Source organism: Peromyscus californicus, unplaced genomic scaffold (assembly GCF_007827085.1).
Source record: "Peromyscus californicus insignis strain IS unplaced genomic scaffold, ASM782708v3 Scaffold_7__1_contigs__length_154581171, whole genome shotgun sequence".
Classification (NCBI taxonomy): Eukaryota; Metazoa; Chordata; class Mammalia; order Rodentia; family Cricetidae; genus Peromyscus; species Peromyscus californicus.
The window spans coordinates 94,073,283-94,095,596 of record NW_026294595.1 but is presented as its reverse complement, the minus strand read 5'-3'; the positions used below and the strand labels follow the sequence as shown (position 1 = coordinate 94,095,596).

The window sequence follows — 22,314 nt, the reverse complement described above, 5'->3', positions numbered from 1 at the left end:
CCAGCATTTGCCTCTGCCAGCAGTGCTGTGTGTGTGGAAAGGCCTGGGTGCAGTACACCAAACGCGCGTGTTCCAAGTGTCTGTACAGAGATTAGATGCCGCAGGCTTCGCTGCTTGGGGCTCAGGTTCAACGCGGGACAGGGAGCCTCAGAGCGCCAGCGGCCAAGCCAGATCGCCGCAGGCCAGGCTGCTCGGCGGAAGCTGAACTCTAGCGGCGGCGGAAGTGCGGCTCCGCACGGGCAAGATGGCGGCGCCCAGGGGTTCGTCGTTCGAGTAGGTGGCTGGCTGCAGAGACCCGCTTCAAGTGGCCCAGGCGGAGAACCCAGGAGCAAGGTGTCCAATTATTTGTCATAACCTGCTTGGGAGTCTTTGCACAGCAGTGGCTGAGACCCCTGTGTTACACAGACCCGGGGCACAGCCCTTCATTTTCGGTGGCTGACGGGTGTGTGACCCAAGATGCTTGGCTAGAGTATTAGGCGCAGTCTCCGGACAGGTTGTGTCGTCAAAGTAAAGGCTGCGGTGTAAGAAGCAATTCGAAAACCCAGTAAATCCATGGTTAGTTCTTCCTTCGCTTCCGAGTTAATTTGTAGGAACTATCCTTATTGTGATTCAGGGTGTAACTTGTAGCACAAATTGATTTTACACAAATCTCTCCTGGAGATTGTGGGGGAGTACATTGGCTTCTTTCCGTAGCACGGAACTAGCTGTTTTCATTCACTGGGGTTTATATAACAGGTACTGCGGTAGGCACGTTTCGTGCAATAATCTTTGGCTGTTGTTGTTTTGAAAGGTTTCATTTATCCCAGGCTGACCTGAAACTCCTGATCCTCCTGCCTCCACTTCCCAAATGCTAGGATTACCGGTGTCCCAGCCCTGTGCATTTTACAGTTGAAACTGAATTTGGAATAGCTTAAATAATTTGCCTAATTTTACTCTAGTAAGTAGTGGAGCTGGTATTTGATTTCTGACTTACTGATTTCTTTTTTTTTTTTTTTGGTTTTTTTTTTTTTTTTTTTTTTTTTTTTTTGGTTTTTCGAGACAGGGTTTCTCTGTGTAGCTTTGCGCCTTTCCTGGAACTCACTTGGTAGCCCAGGCTGGCCTCGAACTCACAGAGATCCGCCTGGCTCTGCCTCCCGAGTGCTGGGATTAAAGGCGTGCGCCACCACCGCCCGGCCTGACTTACTGATTTCTAACACTACTGCTAAACTACCCACAACAGCCGTGTGTGTGTGTGTGTGTGTGTGTGTGTGTGTGTGTGTGTGTGTGTGTGTGTGTGTGTGTGTGTGTTTTACTGGGCAATGAAACCAAGGCCTTATGCATACTAGGCAAGCACTATGTTACTGACCTACACCTAAAACACACACACAGTGTCTCCTACCTTAGTAGCCTAGGCTGGCATTTACTGTGCCACTGACCTACACCTGACAGACAGACAGACAGACAGACACACACACACACACACACACAGTGTCTCCTACCCTAGTAGCCTAGGCTGGCATTTACTGTGCCACTGACCCCCCCCCCCCACACACACACACACGTGTCTCCTAGCCTCGTAGCCTAGTCTAGCTCTTTTTTTTTTTTTCCTGAGATGGTCTCACACTGTCATCCAGGTAGTCCTAGAGCTAACTATGTAGACCTGGAGAGCTGTGGTTATAGCTGTGAACTTTTATAGACTTTTGTACATCACTCAGCCCAGAGAAAACTCAAAAAGTTTTTTAGGGGTAATATTATTTGGTTTTTGTTTTTCCCTTTTTTGGGACAAGGTTTTGTTATATTATCGCACAAACTGACTTAAAGCTCTCAATCCTGCTTTAACCTCCTGAGTGCTGGGGTTACAGGCATAGCCAATCACAGATGACTTTTGGTACTGTCCTTTAAGTTACACATTCCCGTGATTGTTTTGACATTCTGTCACCTTTAGCCCTTGTGTTAGGGATGTTTTCTATACTGGCCTCATGACTATAGTTATCACATCTGATCCTGCATAGCATTGGACGAAGAGTAAAGGGAATACATTATTGTTCGGCACTGTTAGGATCTGATCTACCTGGCTATTATCTCCTTGCTTCTTATTGCCCTTAGCTGTTAGAAAATGGCTAGTGTACTGGGCCCTCCCATGTGCCGTATTTTTACATTTATTTTTATTACATTATCTCTTTAATGTATTTTGTGGCGGTAGGCACACATGCCAGAGTGCTTGTGGAGATCGGGGAACAGCTTGCAGGAGTTGGTTCCCTCTTTTTTTTTTTTTGGTTTTTCGAGACAGGGTTTCTCTGTGTAGCTTTGCGCCTCTCCTGGAACTCACTTGGTAGTCCAGGCTGGCCTCGAACTCACAGAGATCCACCTGGCTCTGCCTCCCGAGTGCTGGGATTAAAGGCGTGCGCCACCACCGCCCGGCTGGTTCCCTCTTTTGACTGTGTGGGCTGGGGATTGAATTCAGGTTCCCAGGCTTGGCAGCAAGTGCCTTTCTTTGTTGGTTGAGCCACTGAGCTCTTGTTGGTTTATTTGTTTATTTTCTTTCTTTTTTTTTTTTTTAAGATTTGTTTATTTATTATGTATACAGTGTTCTGCCTGCAGGCCAGAAGAGGGCACCAGATCTCATTACAGATGGTTGTGAGCCACCATGTGGTTGCTGGGAATTGAACTCAGGACCTCTGGAAGAGCAGTCAGTGTTCTTAACCGCTGAGCTATCTCTCCAGCCCCTATTTGTTTATTTTCTTTGACAAGTTCTCTTGTGTAGACCAAACTAACCTCAAATTCACAGAGATCCACCAGCTTTTGCCTCCCTAAAGGCACGTGCCACCACACCTGGCGAATTTATCTTTTTTTTTTTTTTTTTTTTAGCTGAGGATCGAACCCAGGGCCTTGTGCTTGCTAGGCAAGCACTCTACCACTGAGCTAAATCCCTAACCCCGAATTTATCTTTTTAAAGTACACAGTTCAGTGGCCTTTTAGTACATATGTAAGATTGCTACCAATATCATCTAATTTGAGAATATTTTGAGAATTTTGCTGCCCACAGATTGTATATAACCTAAATTGGCTATATATCCTTTTTGGTTGTTGTTTTGGGTTTTTTTGAGACAGGGTCTTACTATGTAGCCTTGGCTGTCTTGGAACTCACTAGGTAGACCAGGCTGGCCTCAAACTCACAGAAACCCACCTACCTCTTCCTCCCAAGTGGTGCACCACCACGCCCACTCTTGTTTGTTTTTTGATACAGGGTTTCATGTATCTCAGGCTGGCTTTTGAACTTACTGTGTAGGCAAGGATAACCTTGAACTCTTTACCCTCTTGGCGTCACTCCCAAGTGCTGGGGTTCCAGGTGTGTGCTGCCACCCTTGCCTTGCCTGTAAATAATTTTACTGGATTGTTGGCCAGGGGGTGCTGATGGAGGAGGAAATAGTGATGAGGAGTGAGTTCACATGAGCTCATGAAAACCTGAAGATGACCTGTGCTCAGTTATGAAGGCTGTTGTTTTTTTTGTTTTTTTTTTTTAGGTTTTTCGAGACAGGGTTTCTCTGTGCAGCTTTGCGCCTTTCCTGGATCTCGCTCTCTAGACCAGGCTGGCCTGGAACTCACAAAGATCCGCCTGCCTTTGCCTCCCAAGTGCTGGGATTAAAGGCGTGCGCCACCACCGCCCGGCGAAGGCTGTTGTTTTATTACTTTCAGGGGTGAATGAGAGTGAGTCTCCACACCAAGCAAGCAGTACTGGAAGGAGTCATACAGAGGGTAGAGCTTGAGAGCCATGATGCTGTCCAGACCGAAGCCTGGAGAGTCTGAGGTGGACCTACTGCGCTTCCAGAGTCAGTTCCTCAAGGCTGGTGCAGCTCCAGCAGTGCAGCTGGTGAAAGGAAGTCGGAGACGTGGTGATGCTCATCCGGAGCAGCTTCCACTCCGGGACCACCGGGATGTGGTGACCCTGGACAGTGAGTGCCTGCAGGCATGGGCGTGAGGAGAGAGGGGTCAGCCTGAGGGCCCGCTTCTATCCTGAGGTGGCTGAATTCTGCTCCAGCTGTAACCTCTGTTGCTGAAATTTTGTTTTTTTGTTTTTTAGTATTCTGTTTTGTTTGTGAGAAAGGGTCTCACTCTGGGACTCGAGCTTATTTAGAGCTCAGTATTTAGTACAAACTGATTTTGAACTTGTGGCAATCTTCTGCCTAAGGTTGCAAATACTGGGAGACCAGCTGTGCACCACCTCACGCAGCTCTGCAGCTCTACAGCTCCATTATATAGATGAAGAAACTGAGGTTCAGAGAGGTTAATGTCATACCCAAGATAGCACAGCTTGAGCCAGGGCCCAGAGCATCTGTCTTGTTATTTGCGGCTGCCCCCAACCCAGATATCTTTTTAGAAAAGTGTGAATATACTCAACATCTGGATTCTTTGTTTCAGATCTTCCAGATTTGCCCCCAGCTCTGGTGCCCGCTCCTGCAAAGAGAGCTAGAGCCAGCCCTGGCCACCCGCTGCCGCAGGATGAAGACCCTGAGGAGAGGCTGAGTAGGCATGACCAGCACATCACCGCTGTCTTGTCTAAAATTATTGTACGTGTTAAGCCAGCTGGGTGGGCAGGGCATCCCGTTTGGGGAAGAAAGGGGTTTATGAGCAGAGGGTGCTGCAGAAAGGTAGACTTTTTCACACTGCAGTCAGGGTTAGGGCTAGGTTAGAACTACCTAGAGCAGATCCAGCGTAGGTTCCTGAACCCCCGGAACGAGGGTCCCGGGGCCAGTGAAATAGGGTTCAGCCTGGAGAAACCTGTGCGTCTTCATTCCTTTGTGTTTTGTTGCCACAGGAACGAGATACAAGTTCAGTCGCTGTGACTCTGCCCGTGCCCAGTGCTGTGGCTTTCCCCGCTGTGTTCCATCGCTCCCAGGAGAGACAGGTGAGCAGGGGCACCTTAGGTGGGTCCTAGTTAGGGTTTCTATTGCTGCAGCAAAACACCATGATCAAAGCAGCCCGGGGATGAAAGGGTTTATTTTAATTACGTTTCCATATCATAGTTCGTCAGTGAAGGAAGTCAGGACAGGAACGTAAACAGGGCAGGACCCCGGACGCAGAAGCTGATGCAGAGGCCATGGAGGAGTGCTGCTTACTGGCTTGCTCCTTATATCTTGCTCAGTTTGCTTTCTTATAGATCCCAAGTCCACCAGCCCAGGGATGACACCACCCACAATGGGCTGGGCCCTCCCCTATTAGTCACTGATTAAGAAAATGCCCTACGGATAGATTTTTTTTTAAGATTTCTTTATTTAATGAGCACTGGTGTTTTGCCTGCATATACTCTGTGTGAGGGTGTCAGATCCTCTAGAACTGGAGTTACAGACAGTTGTGAGCTGCCATGTGGGTGCTCTTAACCCTGAGCCATCTCTCCCGCCCCCTGCAGATGGATCTTATGGAAGCATTTTCTCAATTGAGGTTCCTTCCTTTCAGATGGCTCTACCTTGTGTCCCTTGGCAAATACTATCCAGCACAGGTAGTGCTTGGAGAGTGAGTGAGTCTCAGGATAAATCTTTTGTAGGCACTTTGGGAAAGCCCTTTTTTATTTTAAACTAAGCTGGATGTGGTGGTACACACCTTTGGCCCCAGTACTCCAGAGGCAGAGGGAGCTGGATCTCTGTGAGTTGAAGCCCAGCCTGATCTATAGAGCATGTTCCAGGACAGCCAGGGCTACACAGAGAAACACGGTCTCAAAAAAAATATTTTTTTAAACTATGTATATGTATGGATGAGCATGTGCACACAAGTGCTGGTGCCCACAGAAGTGAGTTATAAGCTCTTCTAAGCTGCCTGAGGAGGGTGCTGGGGATTGAACTTGAGTCTTCTGGAAGAATGGCAAGTGCTCTTAACTGCAGAGCCATCTCTCCAATCCTCTTAAAAATTTCACTTTTATCTGTACGGGTGTTTTGCCAGCATGCATGTATGTAAGTACACCACATTCAAGCCTGGTGCCCATGGAGATCAGAAGAGGGTTTTGAACCCATGGAACTGAAGTTAATGGATGGTTGTGAGCCACTTTGTGGGTGCTGGACTCAAGCCCTCTACAAGAGCAGCAAGTGCTGCTAACCACTGAGCCATCTGTTCAGCCACACCCCACTTTTTTTCTCTCTCTTTTTTTGGAGACAGTTTCAGTAGGAGGCTGGCCTCAGACTTACAGGAATTTTTTTCCTCAGCCTTCCTAAGTGTTGGAATTGCATGGTTTCTTTTGTAGTGCTGGGACCTGAATGCAGTGTACTTCCTGCTGCTGGGCAGACAGTGCACCCTGACCTCTGTCCACTGTCCAAGTCCTGCTTCCTTCCTTTTTCTGTTGGCGTGAGTGTGTATATGAGTGTCTGGTGTGTATGCACACGTTTGTATGTGTGAACTCTGGAGGTCAGAGGACCACCTCAGGTGTCTTTCCCTGCCTTCTAACCTTCGTTGTTCCCTGCTTTGCATGTCAGACTAGATGGCCTTTGGGTTTGTTTTGTGTTTTGAGACAGGGTCTCTATGTAGTCTTGGCTGACCTGGAACTCACTGGATAGACCAGAATGGCCTTGAACTCACAGAGATCCTCCTGCCTCTGCCTCCCAAGTGCTGGGATCAAAGGTGTTCACCACCATACCCAGCCTTAGATGGCCTTTGAATTTCCAGGGATTCTTTTGTCTCTATCCCCCAACTTGCTTTAGAAGTGCTGGGATTACAGATATGTGCAAATTGTGCCCAGTTTTACATGGGTTGTGGGGAGTTCAAACTCGGGTCTTCCTGCTTACAGAGCAAAGACTTCTCTTTTTTTTTTTTTTGGTTTTTCGAGACAGGGTTTCACTGTGTAGTTTTGGAGCCTGTCCTGGAACTCACTCTGTAGCCCAGGTTGGCCTCGAACTCACAGAGATCCGCTGGCCTCTGCCTCCCGAGTGCTGGGATTAAAGGCGTGCGCCACCACTGCCTGGCCAGAGCAAATACTTTTACTTTGTGTGTGTGTGTTTGGTGTTTGTATGTGTGGTGTGTTCATACCTGGGTATAGAGATCAGAAGAAAACTTGTGGGAGTCAGTTGTGTCCTTCCAGCCTGTGGGTCCCTGGATCAGACCCACGTGGTCAGGCTTCAGGTCCCCTTACCAGCTTAGTCATCTTGCTGTTCCTCCTTTTTCTTTTGACACAAGGTCTCACTTCTCAGTCTGGCTTCAGAGGATGTCTTGAACTCCTGCTCTTTCTGCCTGTACCTCCAGAGCGCTGGCTTTTAGATGTGTACCACCATATCCCAGAAGTTCTACTTTCTCTGAGGAAGTTTCTTTCCTCTTCGTTCCAGAGCCTTGGTTAAGAAGCTATGGAGGAGCAGGTAATTAATATCAACAGCTTAGGTTTTTCTCTTTGTCTTGTAGGGGAAATCGGCAACATCGGGTAAGAGGAGCATCTTTGCCCAAGAGATTGCAGCCAGGAGGGTGACTGAAAACAGGGTCCCAGCAGCTGGGGAAGTCGTCCCCAGCCTAGACCCACCAGAGGGTGAGTGCTGCTGAAATGCTTGCATTTGGTTTTTTTTTTATCCCTTATAAATATACTTTGTATTTCTGACTGGTGGGATGGGGCAGAGGCAGGTCTGATGGATTCCAGTCTGAGCTCCCCTGTAATGGAGGATGACTTTAAAATTGTGCCCCTCCTGCTTCCCATGGCCACCATGCCCAGTTTATACGGTTCGAGGGGTCAAACCCAGGGCTTCGTGTATTAGTAAGGATGTGCATGTTAGCAGCAGAGCCACAGCCCCAGCCTCTCAAATGTACATTTATTTATTCTTTCTTTCTGTCTTTTTTTGCAGAGGTCCAGGTTCAGTTCTGAGCACCTACATGGTGACTCACCACTATCCATAACTCCAGTTCTAGACTAAATAAATCTTAAAAAAAACCCAAACAATTATTTTTATTAGGTGTTTTGTTGTTGTTTTGTTTTTTCTTGTTGTTTTGGGGTTTTTGTTTGTTTGTTTGTTGTAGTTTTTCTTTGAATAAGCCTGACTATCCTGGAACTTACTTTGCAGATCAGGCAGGCTGGCTTCTAATTCACGAAGATCTGCTTGCTTCTGCCTCTCAAATGCTGGGATTAGAAGGATGTGCCACCACCGCCTGGCAAGAAGTTTTTTAAATAAAGAAAGAATAACTAACAGCTGGGTGTGGTGGTCCACACCGTTAGTCCCAGCACTCAGGAAGCAGAGGCAGGTGGATCTCCGAGTTTGAGGGTAGCCTGGGCTACAACTCCTTCAAGCATACTTTTAATTGATTTCATATAGAAACTACTAAGGGAGGGCGAGTAATTAATTCTGCCTCTAATCCTTGAGTGCTGCATCATCTACAGTATTAAAAACCCAGGCACCGGGCGGTGGTGGCGCACGCCTTTAATCCCAGCACTCAGGAGGCAGAGCCAGGCGGATCTCTGTGAGTTCGAGGCCAGTCTGGGCTACCAAGTGAGTCCCAGGAAAGGCGCAAAGCTACACAGAGAAACCCTGTCTCGAAAAACCAAAAAAAAAAAAAAAAACAACCAGGCACTGGGGCTGGAGAGATGGCTCAGTGGTGAAGAGTATTGGGGGTGGGTGGGTTAGAAGTGTCTGATAGAGACTGTAAAAGCTACTGACCAAGTTTTCATTAATGATGTGAATTCCTAGTGAAAGAGCCTGAGGTAAAGTGGTGATAGGTGGCTATGTCAGGATCTGATGGTTCAGAGGGAAGTCTTCCCATATGTCTTAAGTGAGGAATGAGTGAGAAGCTGCCACCTTGCCTCCCCAGAAGGCCTGGACTGCTGTGTGGTTTCCATTCTGTGTCCAGTGGGACTAGCTGCCTTCCTGAAGAGACCAGAGGGTCCAGGTAGAGCCAGGAGGGCAGAGTAATAAAACTGTACACTACTTTCAGGTGCTGTGCCCTCTGAGCCACCCTCCTCCAGGGACAAAGGCAGCCGGTTTCTAGGGGGCAGCCATGACTTCCACAGATCGAATCTGGTCACAGGGAAGGGGCTGAGGAGCCAGGCGGCTGAGCAGGAAGTCCAGACCATCCATGAAGAGAATGTCGCAAGACTACAGGCCATGGATCCTGAGGAGATCCTGAAGGAGCAGCAGCAGTTACTGGCTCAACTTGGTATGGGTGCTTGGTCTTCTCGCTGGGGCCAAGCTAAGGAAGAGCTGTCCCTTGTTGGGGAAGGCCTTCTGTGAGGGCCAGGCACTTCGCTGTGTGTTTGCTTGTTTATTTTGGTAGTTGGAATTGAACCCTGGTCCTTACATATTCTAGGCAAATGCCATACCACTGAACTGTACCTCCAGCTCCTAAAGGAGGGAAGCAGTGAGCCCCTAAAGTATGTACAAGTACAGGTCAGACATGTTTCGAGTACTTATTTACTTAGTGGCATTGGAAACTGATGTGCTGTATGATGAATACTTTCGTGCATTTCTTCTGTTTTGTCCTTAAACTATTCCTCTACCCCTGGGAGAGATGTGGTATTAACTTAATTTTACTAATGAAAAAAAAAAAAAAAAAAGCTGGGCAGTGAGACTGCACACCTTTAATGTCAGCATTCACGAGGCAGAGGCAAGTGGATCTCTGAGTTCGAGGCCAGCCTGGTCTACAGAGTTCCAGGGCAACCCAGGCTACACAGAGAAACTCTGTCTCAAAACCAAAAGCATCCGTGACTCTGCTGCTCAGGGTGCTACAGGCCTTTAACCCCAGCACTTGTGAGGTAGAGGGAAGAGGACCCCAGTTCATGCCCAGCTCCATGGCTAGTTTGAGGCCTGTTGTCTCAGTGAGACCCTTCTTCACCAACAGAAAACGTGAAGCTTCTGAGATGGGTAAGGGTGCTTGCTGAGCAAGCCTGATGACCAGAGTTGATTCCTGGAACCCCATGAAGGTGGAAGAGAGAACTGACCCCACTGAGTTGTCCTCTGACCCCACATGTGCACCATGGCACAGACAACCTCCCCATATCTCCTGTAACAACTTAAAGCAAAGAATTCCTCAAAAGGGGAAAAATATGAGGCTCAGAAATATAGGAAATTCTCCACAGGTCACATAGATGGTGAGAACTGCAGAATGGATTGACTGGGGGCACGTAGGGGAGTGCTGCAGTTGAAACCCAGAGTCTTGCACATGCCAGGCAAGGTGCTTTATACATCTGGTCCTGTGGATTGGATTAAGACACAAATACAGGATTAAATCTAAGATGTAGTGCTTCTGACTGGTCTAGCCCCCAGCCCCATTATGTATGACTGTTCTGCCTGTTGTAGATCACGCTGTGCTTTATTACAGCCATACTTCATCACCTGGTGTAACTACAGTATTCCTGTTGTACATGATAGGGTGGTGTGCCACACCTTTCTCCTAGTCAGTCCTGTTCCCCACTGTCTATTGAGCACTTACGTAACATGTGTTCAGTTTTTAGTAAATGTACGTGCAAACTGACTGAGAAAAAAATGAAAGAAATGGGCTCTATTCAACATCCTGTAAACCACAGCTACTTCAGACTTGACCTGGTGGCAAACTGAGGCTCAGGCATGGGAACCGGAACCAGAGGACTGGAGAGCAGGGGCTATGGGGGATAGTCAGGCTCCAGGGGCTGTACAGGTGTGGGCTGGCAGTGTCATTAAAGAGCCACAGGAGAGTGTGGGGGTCCTGGGCTGTGGGGGGAAGCAGTTTGTCTTGTCCTTGGCACCCAGAGCTGGGAGACTTTAAGCAGGTGTCAGGTGTGCAGGAGGCTCGGGAGTACCCACCCTGCTTCTTACTCTCTCCACCTTTACCCTAGACCCCAGCTTGGTTGCCTTCTTGAGATCACATGGCAATGCCTTGGAGCAAGCAGGAACAAAGGCCACCAAGGAGCAGAGCCCAGGAAGTCCCACAGTTCCTGTCACTAAAGAAGAGCCCATCATGTCAACTTCTGCCAGTGAGTCCAGGAAGGAGGACAAGCTGGAGCCAAGAGCCCCAGGTGTGGAGGAGAGATAACATCTTTTGATGGATAAGAGCAGAGAGGAAAGGGGGGCAGTGATGGTGCACACCTTTAATCCCAGCACTCGGGAGGCAGAGCCAGGGGGATCTCTGTGAGTTCGAGGCCAGCCTGATGTCTCCATATCGAGTCCCAGGACAGCCAAGGCTACAAAAGAGGGGAGTGGGCTGATGAGACGGCTCAGAGAATAAAGGTGCTTGCCACCAAGCCTCACAGCCTGAGGTAGATCCCTGGAGCCTACATGGTGGAAGAGAAAAGCAGCTCCCAACACACATGTTGTAACACACATGCACACCTACCCCTCATACACAAAATAAATAAACGTAAAAAAAGGAAAAATAGTAGAAAAAACCTGCTTTCTCCTTGGCCTGGCTGGTGGGGAAGAGGATGCTCCTCTGCCCTGGGAGGTAGAATGTTGATCTTCATTAGTGCCTGTAAATTGGCGCGGATAGTCCTCCTCTGCTGGGGCACGTCTTCCTGCGTACACTTCTGCTTACTTGTCCTGTTTCCCCTATTCCTCCCCACTACTCCTCCCCACTACTCCTCCCCACACCTGAAGAGGCAGCAAGAAGTCACCCGAGAGGCTGTGACTGCGGCTCCCTCCCATCTTCCCGCCCTTGCTGAGGATGCACAGCTCCTGCTTTATCCTCTTCCCTCAGTGTTGCAGGGCTGGCAGGGCCAGGCTGAGGGGAGAAGCTGATGCAGGACCTCAGACATGCCAGACCAGAAGCAGAGGCCAGTGGACACACTTATTTCCCAGAAACAAGATTATTCCATTAGGGATTAACAAAAGAGAAAATTGAATTATGACCCGGAACCTCCTGCTCCTGGAGGACTGCTGGGCCAGCCAGGCAGGCTGAGTGGGGGTGGGGTGGGGGGAGGAAGCTGAAGGATGTGGTATCCTGCGCCACTGGAGCAGCATAGCTGCCACCTCTTCTTTGTCCCTGTCCCTGTCCTTCAGCGGTCTGGGACCAGAGAGTGGACAGCTGTACCTCCCTTGGCCTGTGCTGGCCTGTGCTGGCCTGTGCTGGCCTGTCTTCCTCTTCTGTTCCTCCTCCTCTTCCTTTTCTCCTCTTTCTCCTTCGAACAAGGCTTTGGGGTCAGCAAGGGGCTGGAGCCAGGACGGGCTGTGTCTGCTCTAGTTGAAACATTCATCCAGTTCCCAGGGGTTCCAGCCCCCAAGCATACCATTTAGCCGTAGCTGGGGGTAGAAGCTGCTAGATTCAGTGCAGAGGGCCTGTGGCAGCTGCTCTCTGTCACTGGGGAATCTTGCAGACCAGTGAGCCAAGCCCCTTGAGGAACACTGTGCTTCTCTCTCCCTAGCACTGAAGCTGCCCATGACCCCCCACAAAGAGTGGCTCCACATGGACACTGTTGAGCTGGAGAAGCTCCACTGGACCCAGGACCTGCCCCCGCTCCGGCGGCAGCAGACACAGGAGGTGAGGGGGCCAGGTGGGATGGGGCTGCTGCTCTTCTGCCCAGAACTGGGCCTTGAGAAATAGCTCTTCTGTGCCCTCAGCTTCTCTCCTGTCTCCTGCCTGGCCCTAAGGAAATGAGCCTCATTTCCAGTCAGAGGTGGAGCCCAGACTTAATCCTCAAATGCCTGAGATTGAGGTGGTTGAGTATTGAGAAGTTGCTGCTGTTTCAAGCCCAAGTCTTTTTCTTTTTCTTAGAGAATGCAGGCCCGATTCAGCCTTCAAGGAGAGCTCCTGGCGCCCGATGTGGATCTGCCCACCCATCTGGGCCTGCACCACCATGGAGAAGAGGCAGAGGTAAGGTCTGGGGCCCCAAGAAGACTGGCAAGTGTTTAACAACTGCAGAAAAGGAGCTCTGGTCTGCCTTTGACCTGTGTGCCCTGTTCCAGCTCATGGCCTTGCCATCACTCAGTTTCTTAGAGTCAAAATGCTGTCCCTTCTCTGGCATTTTGCTCTGTTCTGAACTCAAAGCCAGGCCTTGCATGCTTTCCCTTAGGCCATTCCATCTCTCATGGGGCTGCCATCCTGTTTTCCTCTGGCCTAAGTCAAGCCGCCCCTTACCTTGGAACGTTTCCCAGCTCTCCTTAGCTCACAAAATGAGGTCCTAGTTCGTCAGCTTGGCAGGACAGTCTGTAGGTCCTCCAGCTCTGCCTCCTTTACTCCTGCTCTACCACTCTGCTGATGCTGCCACATGATAGCCATTTTCACAGCCTAACAGGACTCACTCCAAGGAATGTCCATACCCTTAGTCCATGCTGGGCCATTGAAGCCGTACCTACCTACTGAGACAGATTCCTTTTCCACACCTGTCTTCTGATTGGAAATTAAACATCAGCTACGGGCTGCTCTTTCAGAGATCCTGAGTTCAATTCCCAGCACCCATGTAGTGGCTCATAACCATCTATAACTGTAGTCTCATGGGATCAGATGACCTCTGCTGGTGTACAGATAGATGTACGAGTAGACAAAACATCCATATACATAAAATAAACAAATCTTTAAGAACGAAAGCAAACATCAGCTACTGTATCCCTGTTTGCTTTATGCTATCGTTGCTGAGTGCATATCCTGTATTCTTTATCAGCCTGAGGCTCCAAGGAGAGCAAGGACTAGATATCATTTGCTTAGTTGCCTTTTCCTTGACACCCTCCTGGGTCTTTGGGGGACACTACCCTGTGTCTCGATTCCTTCTGACTTTTTGTCCCTGCACCAGAGAGCAGGGTACTCTCTCCAGGAACTGTTCCACCTGACCCGTAGCCAGGTGTCCCAGCAGAGAGCACTGGCGTTACATGTGTTGTCCCAGATCATCGGCAGGGTAAGTGGACTGCTGGCCTGGTCCTACCTAGTCCCACCCCATCCCTTACCCCTGATCGTAGACTCTTTCTTTTCACTGTGGGTCAGTCTAGGAATGGGTCAGCAAAGGGCCTATACCACTTCTGCATTTCATCAGAGTCTCATCCCCTGACCCTAAGGCCCAGGCTGGGGAGTTTGGAGACCGCCTAGTGGGCAGTATCCTGCGCCTCCTCTTGGATGCTGGTTTCCTCTTCCTGCTGCGCTTCTCTCTGGATGACAGGGTAGACGGTGTCATCGCAGCAGCTGTCCGGGCTCTTCGTACTCTGTTAGTAGCTCCTGGAGATGAGGTATGTCAGGGATGGGAGTGGGTTCGGAAGTAGCAGGGTTCTGCTCTGCATCCTGGGTATGCCCTCTGCCAAGGCTGTACAGGCAGAATGGAGAATAGGGAGCAGGTGGCAGCCTCTTCTCAACGCCACAAGCCTAGGAGCCTTGCCTCTGCTATGTGTGTCGGGAGGGAGAATTTTGCTCTACCCCGGAACCATTTCTTGCCTGTCCCTCTCTTCCCACCTCTGCCCCATCCTCTGCCAGGAGCTCCTTGACAGCACCTTCTCTTGGTATCATGGAGCTTCGGCGTTCCCTCTGATGCCCAGCCAGGAGGACAAAGAGGATGAAGGTGAGGAGGAAGAACCCACAACAGAAAAGGCAAAGAAGAAGACCCCTGAGGAAGAAAGCCGCCCTCCACCTGACCTGGCCAGACACGATGTCATCAAGGTAGAGGGCATCTGCATTCCAGTCCTTGACCTAGCAGGCGGGTTTGTTGGGCAGGGGTCATCAAGACCTGCACCTCCACCTCATGTGGCAATGGTTTCTTTCTCTGAGTCCTAGGGGCTCCTGGCTACCAACCTGCTCCCTCGGCTGCGCTATGTGCTGGAGGTGACCTGCCCAGGGCCCTCTGTGGTCCTTGACATCCTGGCTGTGCTTACCCGTGTGGCCCGGCATTCCCTGGAGTCAGCCATGAGGGTGAGACGATAGGAGGGCACTGAATGGACAGACAACCCATGGGCTTGTTCTTCTCTATTTTATGGTTTGTTATTGTTATTTTTGTTGCTGTTGTTGTTTTGAGATAGGGTCTTATTATAGCAAGGGCTGGCCTAGAGCTCATGATATGGCTCATGCTGGCCTGGAACTTGTGGACATCCTTCCTCAGCATCCTGGGTACTAAGATTATAGGCGTGAGCCCGTGGTCTGTGCCCATGGTCTGTGCCCATGGTCTGTGCCCATGGTCTGTGCCCAGCTGATGAACTTCATCTTGATCCTCTCTGCCTCCCTTTCCCTCCTGTCTCCTGTAGGTCCTGGAGTGTCCTCGGCTAATAGACACCATAGTTCAAGAGTTCCTGCCTACCAGTTGGTCCCCCATGGGGGTGGGGCCTACTTCCAGTCTATACAAAGTGCCCTGTGCCGCTGCCATGAAACTGCTAAGAGTCCTGGCTTCAGCTGGGAGGAATATTGCTGCCCGACTGGTAAGCAGGACACAGGGCAAAAGATGAAGGGCACAAGACCAGCCTCGTTTGGGCCGGATTAAGCATGATCCATGAATTGATAGCTACCTCCTCCACCTTCCTCTTCCTCTCTTAGAAATTCAAGGGAAACGAGCAGCAGGCAGGAGCCTGGGCACCTGGGTCTGCTGGACCTATTCCGGTCTCATAATGTGGGGAGGGTTCTCTGACACCAACCTGGTCTAGCGTTGCTGCATGCAGCAGGCACTCGTCACCTGTAGCCAAGCAGAAAAGGTACCTAGCAAATGCTGTCTAAAAAGAAGGAAAGGGCGCTGGCCAGTAAGAGGGCTCAGCAGGTAAAGGCACTTGCTGCCAAGCCTGAGACCTGAGGCCAGTCTCCAGAACCCACACGGAAGAGGAGAGAAATGACTGGGCACGTTTCCTCTGACCTCTGTATGCATGCTGTGACATGGGAGCACCTGTAGCCCCAAATAAACATTTATAAAAAAAAAAAGATGAAGGAGGGGGCTGAGGTTCTTTCACCGCCCAGAGCCATAGGCCCCGTGTGGTGTCACAGACTTAGAGAGGGAGCAGCTTGAGCCCGTTTCCAAGAGAGAACCCGATACTCGGTGGATAATCCTGACAGCACACCCTCTGCTCATCTCCAGTTGAGCAGCCTTGACTTCAGGAGCCGTCTGTGCCGATTTGTAGCCGAAGCGCCACAGGAACTGGCCTTGCCCCCTGAGGAAGCAGAGACGCTGAGCACTGAAGCCCTCCGTCTGTGGGCCGTGCTCGCTTCCTACGGCCAGGGTGGTGACCTTTACAGGTGAGGAGAGGCAAGAGGTCGGCCTCTCGTAGGGCCCTGCTGTTTGTGCGTTTTGAGTCTTACCTGTGACTTCCTTCAGCTTTGTTCAAGGTCCCAAGGAAGGGAGGCCGAGGGTGATGAGGGGGAGTCCCTGCTAGGGAAGAGAATGAACTGCAGCTTGACAAGAGCATTAGTGTATTGGTGAAGTCAGATGCCAGTTCCCCTTTGGGGGCAACCATGAAGGGCTGCAGCCTTCCCAGTTTTCAGGACCCAGCCTTGCACGGTGTCTCTGTCCTGGGGCTTTCTCCCTCCTGATCCTCTGTCACCAGATTGAAGCTCCTGGCAGGGCTGTGCTTTGTGGCCTCATCTTGGTCTCTTCGTACAGTGAAGGCCAGTTGTTCTTCCCCAGGGAGCTGTACCCAGTGCTCATGCGGGCCTTGCAGACACTGCCTACAGAGCTCAGTACCCATCCCCCACGGCCACTGTCCATGCAGCGGATGGCCTCTCTGCTCACTCTGCTTACCCAGCTGACCCTGGCAGCTAGCAGCACACATCCTGAATCCACCAGGTAGGCAGCTCTGCCTGAGCCTGCCAGCAGGCATGCCCAGCAGCAACCCCAGGACAAATGGGAATGCTCCTCTAGAGGGAACAAGGCGGCCAGATCCTTACCTTTGTCCCTTTTGGCACTCTGACAGTGGCTCTGCTGAGGCCTATGTGTCCGCCATCCCTTCTTCAATCACCTGGACACAGGTATCTGGACTTCAGCCACTGGTCGAGCCATGTCTAAAGCAGGCCCTGAAGTTCCTGCCCAGACCTGATGTCTGGAATGCCCTGGGCCCAGTGCCCAGTGCCTGCCTGCTGTTCCTGAGTGCCTACTATCAGGCCTGGAGCCAGCAGGTGAGTGCAGCCTGCCCGCCTTCGTCTGCACGCCCCATGTCCTCCTGTCCGACTCCTGTCCACTCCTCCTCTGTTGGCACCTCTCTCTCCCTTTCTGTGGCTTGGGGTAGGCGTGTGTAATGTGGTAGGTCCTGAGAGTGGAAGGCTGGCGCCCAGAGCCTCACACATGCTAGGCAGTTGCTTCTCCACTGAGCCCACCCCCTCCTTTTCTCTTCTCCCTGTCTCTTCCTACCTCTGTTTCCCAGGAACCTTGTTGATGGGACCAGAGAACCCTGAGCAGCAGCTCAGCCTCTGTCTTTTCTTCTCATGTTCCCCTAGATGTTGTGTACTAGAGCAAGCTCAGGGCTATCTGTCCTTCAGAAAGGTCGGGCTGTGGCCCTTAGCATGAGGGCACTGGTCTAGGTCTACAGGCCTAGGAAAATGGGTGTTTGGGCCCATCAGCTCGGGGACCCTCTCGCTCCTCCAGGTGAGCTTGTGCCCAGAGGATTGGCTTCAGGACATGGAACGCTTGTTGGACGAGTTCTTGCTACCGTTGCTGAATCAGGCTTCTCTGGGCCATCTGTGGGATTCCTTGAGGTATGTTCTGTGTGGGCAGCTGGGGGAATGTGGGGAGGAGGCACTTCCTCTCCTGGGGGGCTCCTGGCTCTGTCTTCCCAATCCATCCCAGGATGTGGCCCCTTTGGGGCCTGAAAGAAACCCAGATTCCCACGGGGAGAACCCTGCTCTGCACAGCCAGGTCCCCACTTGCATTCCCCAGACCAGAATCTCCTCAGCATCTACATTCTCCTCCAGGCACTGCTCCGCACTCTGCAACCCGCTGTCCTGTGCTCCTGCTCCGGAAGCTCTCCCCAGCCTGGTGTCGCTGGGCTGTGCAGGAGGTTGTCCGTCTCTCAGTGTGGCTGCCTCAGCCTCACCCTTCCCATTCCTCACTGCTCTCCTCTCTCTTCTCAACACTCTGGTCCGGATCCACAGGGGGCTTTGGGGACAGGTAAACCTTGGGTGCCTATTTAGAGGCCAGGTATGGGGCCAAGATAGCAGGGGGAGGAAAAGGGGGAGGGGATCAGAAGAAGGGAGGGGGAGGGGATCAGAAGAAGGGAGGGGGAGGGGGCCAGAAGAAGGGAGGGGGAGGGGATCAGAAGAAGGAATGGGGAGGGGGCCAGAAGGAGGAGGGGGAGGGGACCAGAAGAAGGAGGGGGAGGGGACCAGAAGAAGGAATGGGGAGGGGGCCAGAAGAAGGGAGGGGGAGGGGGCCAGAAGAAGGGAGGGGGAGGGGACCAGGAGAAGGGAGTCCTTATTTTTCTGAGTGACTGGGAGGGGCAGCAATCCGGGAGCCCTAGAACACATTAGAGTCAGTTTCCAGATCTGAGCAAACTTGTTTCTTCAGCTGGCTGCTGTGTTGGCTACCCCGGGACTCCAGAAATACTTTCTCCAGTGTGTGGCTCCTGGACCTGCACCACAGCTCACACCCTTCTCTGCCTGGGCCCTGCGCCATGAGTACCACCTGCAGTACCTGGTGCTCTCCTTGGCCCAAAAAGTGGTGGGTTCCTGTCTGCGGAGTCAATCCCACACTTATCCCCTGCCTCTGTTGCCGGGCCTGTTTCTGTAGGCCGTGCCCTTCCTACTGAGGCCATAGACCCTGGTTCATGTCGTCCATCTTCCTGTCCACTTCCTCACTCTTTGCATGCTCCATGCCGCCCTCCCTGCACTAAGATCCCTTCTTCCTCCCCAGGCACTACTGCAACCAGAGCCAGCCACCAATACTGCCCTCCACCATGCTATGGCCTTGGCCCTACTGAGCCGGCTGCTGCCTGGAAGTGAATACCTCGCGCAAGAGCTGCTGCTGAGCTGTGTGTTCCGGCTGGAGTTCCTGCCGTGAGTCCAGGGGTTTCAGGCATCGGTGTTTGGCACTTTTGGATACTGCTTAATTTTGTTACCCAAACAGCATCTTGGAGCCAAGCAACCTAGGTTTTAGTTTCTTTCCTTCAGGTATTATACTTAATTTGTGTAAGTAAAGTGAAGATGAGGCTATTCATCTTCGTCCGACCCAAGAATGATAAGACTTTACCATGTGACAGTGGCTAAAAAATGGTGCATAAGCTGGGGATGCCGCCGAACAGTAGACGCCTGTGGCATGTGCGAGGCTCTGATTCAAGTTAGGGACCGGGTATGGTGACACCTGTCTTCCCAGCACTTGGGAGGTAGCAGCAAGAAAATCAGTTCAAGGCCAGCCTTGGCTACCCGTCAAGATCTAGGTCAGCTACATGAGAAAGAGACTGTCTCAAAAGTAAATAAATAAGCAAGAGTTGGTTGGAACACACCAGAATGAGGCTGTCTCATAAATAAATAAGTAAATAGGAGTTGGATAGAACACACCTCAATCCCAGCACAGAACTTTAAGTCAACTTGCCTCTGTCCCATTTCCTAACTGCTATGCAACATTGTGGTGTGAGGGACTATCCGGGGAGCGGAAAGGCACAGGACTGAATCTGGGAACCCTGGAGAGCTGATGCAGCTGTCTAGATGCTATGGTCCCAGCCCTCAGTTTTGGCTTTTGTGTCCTGTTACAGGGAAAATGCATCAGGTGGTCCAGAAGCAGCTGACTTCTCTGATGGACTGTCCTTAGGGAACAGTGGGGACCCTCAGTGTAGACGAGGGGCTCTCCTAGTTCAAGCTTGCCAGGATCTCCCCAGCATCCGCAGCTGCTACCTGGCCCATTGTTCACCAGCCCGAGCCAGCCTGCTGACCTCCCAGGCCTTATACCGTGGGGAGCTACTGCGAGTCTCAAGCCTGCTACTGCCTGTGCCTAAGGAGCCACTGCTGCCCACCGACTGGCCCTTCCAGCCACTGATACATCTCTACCATCAGGCTTCAGATACTCCCTCTGGGCTTCCCGCTGCTGACTCTGTAGGCATCGCCATGCGGGTCCTACAGTGGGTGCTGGTTCTAGAGAGCTGGCGCCCTGAGGCCCTCTGGGCTGTGCCTCCTGCTGCCCGCCTGGCACGGCTCATGTGTGTGTTCCTGGTGGACAGCGAGCTATTCCGAGAGACTCCTGTGCAGCATCTGGTGGCAGCTCTTTTAGCGCGGCTCTGTCAGCCCCAAGTCCTGCCAAGCCTCAACCTGGACTGCCCACTCCCTGGCCTGACGTCTTTTCCCGACCTCTATGCCAGCTTCTTAGACCACTTTGAGGCTGTCTCCTTTGGGGACCACTTGTTTGGGGCTCTGGTCCTCCTCCCTCTGCAGCGCCACTTCAGTGTCACCTTGCGCCTTGCTCTCTTTGGGGAACACGTGGGAGTCCTGCGAGCCCTGGGCCTGCCCCTGACTCAGGTATGTGCTCAGCCTTTCAGGGTCTGCCTAGGACCCTGTACTGGACCCTTGGGGCAGTCCTGAGCAGTGCGGAGCTTTGGGGGGCCTCGGTTCCTCATTTTACCTCTTGGGGGCTGTGAGGGCGTCAGGATGGTAGAGAATAGAAGGGACTCCTGTCTTCCGTGGTGTTCTGTTCCCTGGAATCTGGCAGAGAGTAGGTCGTCATATTAACAGGGTTTGGCTTCTGCTTATAAACTCCTGCAGTCTAGATGAAGGATATGCTGAGAGCAGAATCAGAACCATAGTTCTTAATTGCTCAGATTCTTGGCTTGGTAAGTCGGAATTCAGATAATTTTTAAAACGATCAGAGTGGACTGCTCATAAGGAAAAGGTGTTATGGGGGAGATAGGTTTGACCTGGGGTGGAAGTTTGGGGAGAGTTTGACTCTTGAGAAATTTCTGTGGAGCACTTCCTGGAAATAAGGCTAAGAAACAAAGTACTAAAGGGTGGTCAAGCTCACGCCGGGCATGGTGGTGCATGCCTTTAATCCCTCACTCAGGAGGCAGAGGCAGGCAGATCTCTGTGGTTCCAGGACAGCCGAGGCTGCTACACAGAGAAACCCTGTCTCCAAAAACCAAATAAATAAGTAAGTAAATAAATAAGTAATGATAAATAAATAATAAAAAAGTTTTAGAGCCAGATGTGGTAGTGCACACCTTTAATCTCAGCACTTGGGAGGCAGAGGCAGGTGGATCTCAGTGAGTTCAAGGCCAGCCTGGGCTACAAAAAAATCGAGCTCCAGACAACTAGGAATGTTACAGAGAAATCCTGTCTGGGGAAAAAACAAGACAAACAAACAAACAAAAACACTTAAGAAATCAATACTGTGTGTGTGCTGGAAATGGAACCCAGGGCTTTATGCATCCCAGGAAGGTGCTCGGGCTCTAAGCCACACCCCAGCACTGGTCTTTGCTCTTTAGCTTTCATCCATGTACTGAAGAAGGGAAATGTCCTTCTAGGCCTGCTGTCTGCCCTTAGGATTTGGTGGCTTGTGACCAGCCGTCATTCAGTGTCCACTGATGCTCATGTCCACCCTCACCCTCAGCATATCCTTTCCCTCCATCACAGCTGCCTGTGCCCTTGGAGTGCTACACAGAGCCTGCTGAAGACAGCCTGGCGCTCCTGCAGCTCTACTTCCGGGCCCTGGTTACCGGCGCACTCCGCCCACATTGGTGCCCTGTCCTCTACACTGTAGTCCTGGCTCACGTCAATAGTTTCATCTTCTCTCAAGACCCAAAGAGCTCAGTGAGTCACATCCCAGTGTTCAGAGGGAGGGGGAGCTAGTGGGCCAGTTGGGGAGGAGGTGAGCAAGGCCAGTGCTGGGTACCAGTCCTTGGCTCAGTCCCACATCTTATGCTGCTAGGATGAGGTGAAGGCTGCCCGAAGGAGTATGCTTCAGAAAACGTGGCTACTGGCAGATGAGGTAGGATTGTGGGTATTAGGAAGGTGAAAGATACGGGGTGGGCTGGGGTGGGGCTTAAGGAATCAAACCTCAACAGACTCACCACCCACTTCATGGTTTTCCCCTCTCTACAGGGTCTGCGGCAGCATCTCCTCCACTATAAGCTTCCCAACTCCAGCCTCCCAGAGGGCTTTGAGCTGTATTCCCAGTTACCTCACCTGAGACAGCAGTACCTTCAGACATTGCCCACAGAGGTGCTCCAGAATGGAGGATTCAAGACGTAGTGCACTAGGCACCAGCTAGAGATGGATATATTCTCCTGGGGCTTGCCAGCGGAAGTCTGCTCTTACAGAAGAGCATCAGTCCATAAGGGAAAGTGGGGGACTTGCCTTCCTGAGAACACATTGTTTGAGCCATTTTCAGAACAGAAGGAACTCTTATTACATCCCGATACTGGAGCTGAGGATCTGGGGCCTCCGAGGGCTTTGCTAGGAGTGGAGGGTGACCTATTTACCCCACTGTGGGCGCAGAACAGCCTGAGCCCCTCTCCTCACCCACTTCCAGTCCTTACCAGACATGGGTGTATGATTGCTGTGCTACCCGTTGAAATAAATTCTTTTCTAGTCTAGCTGGTCTAGACT

At 51.3% G+C, this 22,314-nt stretch overlaps 1 protein-coding gene across 4 annotated transcripts; it reads left to right on the top strand.

Annotated features, from left to right (window-relative positions):
* The first annotated feature begins 10 nt into the window (after positions 1-10).
* Positions 11-22,301, top strand: Rpap1 (RNA polymerase II associated protein 1). Of its 4 annotated transcripts, none has more exons than XM_052722636.1 (25): positions 11-333; positions 3,676-3,932; positions 4,399-4,547; positions 4,796-4,885; positions 7,357-7,477; positions 8,869-9,090; positions 10,745-10,882; positions 12,266-12,381; positions 12,616-12,714; positions 13,631-13,732; positions 13,890-14,057; positions 14,299-14,481; positions 14,596-14,730; positions 15,060-15,230; positions 15,875-16,032; positions 16,421-16,579; positions 16,707-16,908; positions 17,375-17,484; positions 17,701-17,896; positions 18,293-18,445; positions 18,638-18,780; positions 19,476-20,232; positions 21,340-21,516; positions 21,635-21,694; positions 21,808-22,301. In XM_052722636.1, the coding sequence occupies exons 2-25, from the start codon at positions 3,752-3,754 to the stop codon at positions 21,955-21,957; spliced, it is 4,140 nt and encodes a 1,379-aa protein (XP_052578596.1). In that variant the 5' UTR covers positions 11-333; positions 3,676-3,751; the 3' UTR covers positions 21,958-22,301. The 4 variants fall into 4 exon arrangements, with proteins under 4 accessions (XP_052578596.1, XP_052578597.1, XP_052578595.1 ...); XM_052722635.1 differs by having other exon boundaries at positions 16-555; positions 10,745-10,924; XM_052722634.1 differs by having other exon boundaries at positions 17-333; positions 10,745-10,924.
* The last annotated feature ends 13 nt before the right edge of the window (positions 22,302-22,314 follow it).

Excerpts from the sequence above, each read along its gene's own strand:
- Rpap1 (XM_052722635.1), top strand. The coding sequence starts at position 3,752 with ATGATGCTGTCCAGACCGAAGCCTGGAGAGTCTGAGGTGGACCTACTG. Across the intron at positions 7,478-8,868 it reads CAGCCTAGACCCACCAGAGG|GTGCTGTGCCCTCTGAGCCA; the intron begins GTGAGTGCTGCT and ends CACTACTTTCAG. Across the intron at positions 10,925-12,265 it reads GCTGGAGCCAAGAGCCCCAG|CACTGAAGCTGCCCATGACC; the intron begins GTGTGGAGGAGA and ends CTCTCTCCCTAG.